Here is an 8,637-nt window from a genome sequence, read left to right as displayed (position 1 = left end):
CGCGGTTCAATCCCCCAGCACCACATGCCAGCCAGCCCCGCCCCCTGGTGGGCTGAGCTGGCCACACACACACACAAAATAAATAAATAAATAAAAATTTAAAAAAAAATTTTTTTCCTAAATTCAGCCATATGTTCAATACAGTTCCAGTCAGAATTTCATCAGGATTTTTTTTTGAAACAAAAAGTTGATTTAAAAATTTATACGACAATGAAAATAATATAGAAAATGGCCAGAATAATCTTGAAAAAGAACAAATGAAAGGATTTACATTACCTACCTTCAGTATTTAAAAAGGAGCTTCAGCATTAAGGACAGTGTGATCTTGGTGTAAATTTGTAATAGATCAGGTGAACAAAATAATTGAGAAAAGGGTGATTGTGCAAGAATCAAATATCACAAGTTTGAAAAACCAACACTGTAAAGAACAACCAAAAATCTAGAAAGAGTTTTCTCCTAAGGCTTAATTTCCTGTAGAAGGTTTTAGAGTAGAACTTATTAGGGCCAGCCTCTCAGACAGCGTGGCTATTGTGTCAGATCATCCGGGTTGGAACAGCGTTAGCTCCAAGAGGGACATTCTGTTTGGTTTGGATGCTGCAGGGATCCTGCTGTCTAAACCACCTGCTTCTGAGTGGTGTTGCTTTCCTTCAAGACCGACCTGTGATGTGGTTGAACAGTGACTTTGATTTGAGGCACATTCCTGTAGGAAGCTTGGAAACCCAGGGACTTTGTTTACCTCTTGAGTACAGTGGTTAGTGAGACAAGCATGGTGTATTTGGGCCTTTTATTTCGCCTATGAGGGTTCATTTCTGTTGGGACAATGAGGCAACATATTATTGCAACTTAGGGTTCAGTGAATGCCATATTCATCCCATTTCTTTTTTTCTTTCTTTTTTTTTTTTTTTCCAGAACCAGGGATTGAACTCAGGCCCTTGTGCTTGCCAGGCAAGCGCTAATTCTATTGAGCCATCTCCCCAGCCCTTCATCCCATTTCTGCCATGCACTTAGGCTTAGCTTTACCACTGCCTAGCTATGACTTGTGGACAATTTAACTTCCTGGGCATTTGTTTCCTCATGTGCAAATTCTAGGTTTGGAATAAATGATTAAGATCCCTTCTAGCTCTAAAATTCTGAGAATCTGCAAATCTAAAAATTCTCACTTCTAACACTATGGCACGTTTTCACGAGGATGTCTGAGAGCCTCTTGTCTTTGGCAGACTGCAGTCCTCTGGCAGAGATTAACTTGATCAAAATCTGTTTTTCCAATTTGATTTCATTTTAGCATCGACACTTTGTAACAGTAACAGATGGGTAGGAAATGTTTTCCCACATACTTGAAGTGGAATAAATAACAGTCTGCCATTAGCCTTTTTAGCCACCCTGGGTCTGTGTCACATCATCTGCAATTAGGATATCTGCACTTAGATGTAAGTGCAGTATAAGCAGGAACTGTGGAGTGTGGAAGGAGAAGTGTATAGTGTGGTTTGTCTAAAAACTCAGTGTCTGCTTGCTCCTTATGAATTGGACTGGCTGCTGAAGATGAGTTTGATAGCTGCTTTCCCCTTCCCGTTGCTACAGTTTAGTTGTATCCCCTCCTGGGCAGGGTTGGAGCTATTGCTCTGTTTCAGTATTGAGAGCTGGTTCCCATCTGTAGTCAGCCCTCCAGAGCTGCTCAGCATCCGTGGATTCAACCAACCCCAGACTGCAATTATTAAAAAAAAAAAAAAAAAAAAAATGTATCTGAACTGAGTATGTACAGACTTATTTCCTTGTCATTGTTTCTTAAACAGTACAGCCTGACAATCACATAGCATTTCACTTGTATTAGATGTTATTAGTAATCTACAGGTGATTTAAAGCACGTGGGAGGGCTGGAGAGATGGCTCAGTGGTCTAAAGCACCTCCTTGGAACAAGCTTGGCAAAGCACAGGGACCGCGGTTCAATCCCCCAGCACCACATGCTAGCCAGCCCCGCTCCCTGGTGGGCTGAGCTGGCCACACACACACACACACACACACACACACAATAAATGTAAAATAAATAAAATTAAAGCACGTGGGAGGATGTACAATGCTTTTTTTTTTTTTTCCAACAATGCTTATTTGTAAATATTCCTTTTAATATACAGGACTTCAGCACCCATGAATTTGGGGGCGGTGCTCTTGGAACTAGTTCCCTGTAGGAGGGAAGACGATAGGTCTGTGGTAGCCCTGGCTGTACAAGCTTGATTTGAACTAACTTCATTGGTAATTTTGTTCCATCTCCTTGACTGTTCTCATGTGAACCATGAGTACCAGAGTACAAAATAGGAAACTTGTTGTCAGAGCCAGAGTGGGATATAGTGGGAAAGCTTTCCAGGGAACAAACTTACCTTTAACTTCGTTGACATTTCAGTGTCAAGGGACCTGGTTGGAGAGGATAGAAATAGGTGCATTGAAAGTGGAGGCATCCACGGATGCCTCCAGTCATCAGGCTGTTCATGGTGGTGCTTGCCTGTAATCTCAGCACTTGGGGCTGAGGCAGGAGGATTGCCGTGAGATCAAGGCCAGCTTGAACTACTGGGATCCTGTCTGGAAAAAAAAAAAAAAAAGATAAGAGGATAAGGTAGCAAAGGTAAGTCTTGGAGTTCTCTCTCTCTCTCTCTCTCTCTCTCTCTCTCTCTCTCTCTCTCTCTCTCTCTCTCGGAGTTGTCTCTTTACGACAAACTGAGGGCTGAGGAGATAGCTCAGTGGCTTAAGTGTCTGTCTGGCAGGCTCAAGGTCCTGAGTTTTATCCTTGGTAACAACAAACCCTGAGTCCTGGGATAACACTCTAAGCCTTCTAAAGCTTTTTGTTGTTGTTGTTGTTTTTGTTTTGAAGGTACTAATTTAAGCCTCTTCTAAATGGAGAGAATAGTGGGATCCATAAATAATAATCAATTAATCTTTGTTTTCAGTATTTATTAAATGCCAGTAATTTAGTATATGTTCACTCTTTTAATTACCCCAACAGTCCTTTGAGATTATTTTGCTAAAGTCACAGCACTGGAAGTCAGAGAGCCAGGTTTTGAACTGAAGCATATGTTCTTAACCACCAACTCATGAGAAGTTGAAAACTTACTTTTCTTAGTGAGACCCTATCTCAAAAAGAGCTGGGGGTGTAGTTCAGTGGTAGAGCACTTGCTTAGCGTGCAAGGACCTGGTTTGTTCTCTCACACTCTGTGTGTGTGTGTGTGTGTGTGTGTGTGTGTGTGTTAAATGAATTAAAATCAATGGAAGTTTGTGTAAATGTTTAAGATTTTATTTTACTCTGTTGTGAGCTAAAGGGAAAACTATTCCCTCCCTATGTCTCTGAATTTTGCTGGAATGAACTGGCAATGAGATTAATAGAGAAAAAAAAATGTATTAAATGTGTTTTTCTGCACAGAAGTTAATCACAGGAAGATCAGTGCTTCATAGTTCTGCAATCCAGTGAGGTGTAGGTGCTCACGTACCCTTCTCTATGAGGGATGTGTGGCATTCGACAATTTTAAAGGGTAATAAGTGATTTTAGGTGAATGAAAGGACCCAGGGCATTCACAATGTGGTACTGTAAAGATGCACCTCACCACACTGAAGATTGAACTCAGGTACATTCCACCACTGAGCTATAGCCTCAGCTTTTTAAATAATTTTTTTTTATTTTTTAATTTTTTGTTTTTAGTTAATCTCAGGAGATAGCCTAGGCTGGGATCTAATTTGCAGTTGTTTTGTCTCAGCCTCCCAGAGTGCTGAGGTCATGAGGCATGCACTGCCACATCTAGTTATAATGGTTTTCTTTGGAAATCCAGTGGGCCTGGATGACAGAAAATAATTTGTGACAAAGTTGGGTCAGGTGTGGTTACATTCTTTAACCTTCCTTCCTGTAGAAAGGAATGTAGTTCATGAAAACCCAGGAGTGGATCACAGCCAATGTTTTTTCCTCTGGTGGGTTTGGTCCTCGAGCAGATAATGGAATGTCAGGATGAAACCTCTCCTAGCATTCACTGTCTTCCCAGGGCCTTTAACTTAAAATTGTCAGTATACCAAGTTACTGTATTTTGGGATATTATTTTCAGAGCCTCAGAATTACTTAGGAACAAACAATTGGCCTTTAGTGTTTCATGGATACTGACTGTACCCTCAAGACTCTGGGTTCCGAGACAGGCAGTGTGGGCATAAACACATTAATTCATCTCACTTCCCCTCCTGCAGTCCATAGGAGCAACGTGACAGGGTTCAGGTGGATGCCAGCATGTGTTGTAACAGCAGACTGTTGAATTTGGGCACTGTGCTGCTTGTATAGTAAGTGAAAAAGAAGCCTATTTGCTATGCTAGGGAGGCGGGGGGGGGGGGATTTCTTAATCCCTCACGTGTGTGTTTTATAAACAGCCCCAAGAAATGGCTGGAGTAAGGAGGGGTCAGAGCCATGCACTCTTGGCTCACCGAGCAGGACATACGGGTACAAGAGGCCTGTGGGGAAGTGTCTTGGAAATGTGTCAGAAAACTTCTGAGATATTTGCTATATAAAAAGGCAGTCTGGGGCCTGGGGAGATAACTCAGAGTCATAAACACATACCTGGTAAGCACAAGGACCCGAGTTCAATCCCAGGCCCTATATGCCATGTGGTCTCAGTCTCGGATCCCCAGGCACTCACTGTGCCGCCCAGAACCCGGCAGGGTGGTACCTGCCTATAATCCCAGCGCTCGGGAGGTTGAGACCGGAGGATCTCTGCCAGTTTGAGACCAGCCTGCGGGCTATAAAAGTGAGCACAAGGCCAGCCCAAACTGCATAGCGAGACTCTGTCTAAAAAAAAAAGGCAGTTGGTAGTAATATACTGAACAGTCATACCGCTGCCTCCCAGCTGAGAAATAAGTGTTTCCCATAGGGTTGAAGCTTTTGACTGCAGACCCCTTCTTTGACCCCACAGGTAAGCACTTTCCTGGGTCTGTTATCCTATCAGTTCATTCCCATGTATCCCTTAAAATCATAAAATACAATTTTAGTTTTTGGAACCAGGAGTCAAACTCAGGGACTCACACTGCATCCCTGGCATATAGTATTGTTTTGCATATTTACAGACTTCTAGAAAGAATTTTTACTTTCCTTTTAAAAATTATCAAATAATATTTAAATGATGGAACTAAACAAAAAAAGGGGATATAGATGAATGACCATTTTGTATCTGTGTATTCAAAATGGTTAGGATAGTCTGCATCTTGTACAGCAGTTAACCACTAGGAAGAATGTATGGAATGTGTTAATTATTGAAACTGGCCTACCAGTTTGGTTTGAAACTGTCTCATTGCTATTTGTTTCTCAATAAAATCATGGAAAAAAAAAAGCAACAAAATGGTTAGGATAGATATATAGCTACATTCTCTTAGTTCAAGGGAATAGAGGGATTTGTTCTAATAGTGTTTGTAAATAGGATCTCATGTCTGCATTTTGTACGACAAATAACCACTAGGAAGGCAGTATGCAATGTGTTAATTATTGGAACTGTGCTACCAGTTTGATTTGAAACTGTCTCATTGCTATATATTTCTCAATACAATTATAGAAAAAAAAGAACCACATTGAAAAAAAAAAGGAAGAGGAAGAGGAAGGGAATGAAGAGAGAAAGAAAGAGGAGAGAAAGAACAAGCAAGAGAGAGAGAGAGAGAGCGCGAGAGCACTTATTTCTTCATGGTCCCCTCAGGGCTGTACAAAAATAGATATATTATTGTACTAATATTTTATTATATATTAACCATTTTAATTACTCTTCAATGATGAACATTTTCTATATCAAAATATGTTTTTGGTATACATCATTATAACTTACAATAGCTCATTTTCTAAGAAATAAACATGCCAAACATTTAAAAAAAATTATTCAAGAGATTTTACATAGTACCAGTTTTTCGTTTTCTTTTTTCTGGCAAAACTGGGGATTGAACTCAGGCCCTTGCACTTGCCAGGGAAGTGCTTATTCTACTGAGCCATATCCCCGATCCCAGTACCAGTTTTTAGTTGCTGTAGAAAAAACACTGCCGTGATAAAACTCCTGCACATCATATTTTATGTTACAAGGACAAATAAAAACGTTAGTAAGGGCCGGCCAAATAGCTCAGCAGATTGAAGCGCCTGCAAGCAGGCTCAGGGGCCGGGAGTTCAATCCCCCAGCCTGCCCTGCCAGCCCCGCCCCTGGGGCGAGCTGAGACTGCAGTTGAGACTGGGTATGGTGGCGTAGGCCTATACTCCCAGCTCTTGGGAGGCTGTAAACAGGTGTGTCACTACAAGTCTGAGTTAGTAGTGAGACCCTGTAACCCCTCCCTAAAAATACAAATAAATAAATAGTAAAAGGAAGGGAAAAGTAAATACATAAATATGTATAAACTATTAAGATATACACACACACACACACACACACACACACACACACACACACACAAGGGCTAATTATGCAAGGCTGGTGGAAAATAGTAACTGGAAGGCAGCAGTGGAGCTAGTGCGATTCATCTATGTCCTTTGTCCCTGGAGAGGGGGTTATGTTGTGAGAAATGGGTCTTGAGTTGACCCAGCCAAAAGGATGAAGGAAGGGACCTGGGTGCAGTTACTGAGCACGCAGTTAGCTAAGAGGTCGGAAGGTCCGGCCTCCTGCGAGGTAACAATTTTGCCTGGGCAGAATGTCTAAAGGAAGCTCCAGATCTTGGCTTAACATCTAACTGAGCAGGCCTGGTTACCCGTCGGGACAACCACAGATAACCAGGCTTGCCTTTAGTGAGACAAAGTACGTGTAACTGCGGCCAGGAATGGAGAAGGAAAGAGCTCACTGTGTGCCGCAGCAGCTGGGCAGCAGTGGCGCAGGGAGGAGGCTGACAAGCACGCTGGCCTGTGCAGGCCCGAGTCAGGTGGCTTACCGGCCTCCAAGGTCTGGATTTTGTTAATGGCCCTGCCTAGGAGAGGGCCTCGTTTGGGTAAGTGTAGTTGTGTAGTTTCTTCTTTGTGTTTGCTTCACTTTATGCATGGCCCTGGTGGCCTGAAGACAGGCAGAGCCCTTGGGAAGACTGTCTGTAGGTGGTAGTTTGATCTTTGACCACATCAGGAAGGGTGTGTGGAAGGGTGAAGGATTTTATTTTCCCTACTAATGAGCCAGTAATTAGTCTATTATAGGTTAGATTCTAACCTTGTAGGGCTCTCCCTTCTGTTGCTTCAAGTAGGATTTAAAACATATAATGGTTTGCTTTCTCAAATATCCTGGTCTGTTCCCCGCTTCTACTTTTGTCTCTTTTCTTTATTTCTGTCATCGCTGTCTCGCTCAGTTACCCAAACGAGGCCCTTTGCTAGGCACGGATGGGCTGTGGAGAGTTGGTTTCAAGAGTTTAGGGCCAGGCTGCCCCATCGCACTGGAGGCCCCCGTAGTGGCAAAGCTTCCCCGGTGGTTTCTCCTCTCCAGTTGGTCCACATTGCTTTTCATTTAGTACTTACTTGCTTATATTGGGGTTATTCCCTTTTCAGCCTCATCAGATGTCCCTTCTATTCCTCTTCTTTGCTTTCACAGCTGCACAGAACAACTGTATTTATTTATTTACTTTGCACATAGCACTATTGCCAACTCTTTAGCCCAGGCTGTCCCTGAACTCATGGTAGGTAACCTCTGGAGTGCTGGGATTACACAAAGGCACCGCCCCAACTGGCATGTATCTTGATGCTATTGATATTTGTATCTACCTGCTTCCATATAGGGATTTAAGAGGATACTTTGTTTTCTAGTTTTCTTTTAAGTGTTATCTGGGCCTTTTCTGTTGCTGTTTAGAACCCAAAGCCTTCACACTGACACGCATCCCCAAAGCTTTTTAATATTTGAGACTGGGTCTCACTGAGTTGTCCAGGCTGGGCTTGAACTCGGAATCCTTCTACCTCAGCGTCCCAGAGTGCTGGGATACAGGCATGGGCCATCATGACCAGCTCTCCGTTTCTAATGTGGAGATCCAGAAATGGCAAAAGGTCATGTTACCACTGCTACCACCATTTTTGTAGGGTCCCCACTGTAGGACTGTGACAGTCTTAAGTAGAGTGCTAAGTCTCAGCATTGCACATGCTGTAGACTCATAAGTTAGCATCTGTTCTTTAACTTCCTCCTCGAAAGCCAGGAGTACTACTAACTGTAATGTTCATTTAGCAGATGCCCGTAGAAGTAACTTCTTCTTGGTACTCTTTTCAGGTTCACTAAGAATCTTTCTCCAGACAAAATCAACCTGAGTACTCTGAAAGGGGAGGGCCAGTTGACCAACCTGGAGTTGGATGAAGAGGTTCTGCAGAATGTGCTGGAGCTGCCCACCTGGCTAGCCATCACTCGGGTCTACTGCAACAGGGCATCCATCCGGGTGAGAACAGGGTTGGAGCCGTGCTGCTGTCCTTGGCCTGCAGGCCTGCCTTCTGCAGGGCAGCTCCATAGCCCTAAGCTTTTGCTTTTCTCTTTCAGATCCAATGGACGAAGTTGAAGACACACCCAATTTGCTTGGTAATGGCCTTTCTTGATTGCATGTAGTCAGATAGGGCTGGCTGGAGCAGACTTTTAAAGGATAGGAGTCTTGATAAGCTGATCCTTTTGGGAGTGGTGGGTACTTTTTTTTTTTTTTTAGGTTCTTTTT

General features: G+C 42.9%; 1 protein-coding gene across 1 annotated transcript in view; it reads left to right on the top strand.

Moving 5' to 3' along the window:
- Uhrf1bp1 (UHRF1 binding protein 1) overlaps positions 1-8,637 on the top strand; it is an 84,430-nt gene that overhangs the window by 34,856 nt on the left and 40,937 nt on the right. Inside the window, exons 2-3 of the mRNA XM_023722230.1 lie at positions 8,208-8,370; positions 8,469-8,533. Of these exons, the coding sequence (XP_023577998.1) occupies positions 8,208-8,370; positions 8,469-8,533 (228 nt within the window). The remainder of the gene's footprint in view (positions 1-8,207; positions 8,371-8,468; positions 8,534-8,637) is intronic.

Source organism: Octodon degus, unplaced genomic scaffold (genome assembly GCF_000260255.1).
Source record: "Octodon degus isolate 3935 unplaced genomic scaffold, OctDeg1.0 scaffold00005, whole genome shotgun sequence".
NCBI classification, from domain to species: Eukaryota; Metazoa; Chordata; class Mammalia; order Rodentia; family Octodontidae; genus Octodon; species Octodon degus.
This window is presented reverse-complemented; position numbering and strand designations above follow the sequence as displayed.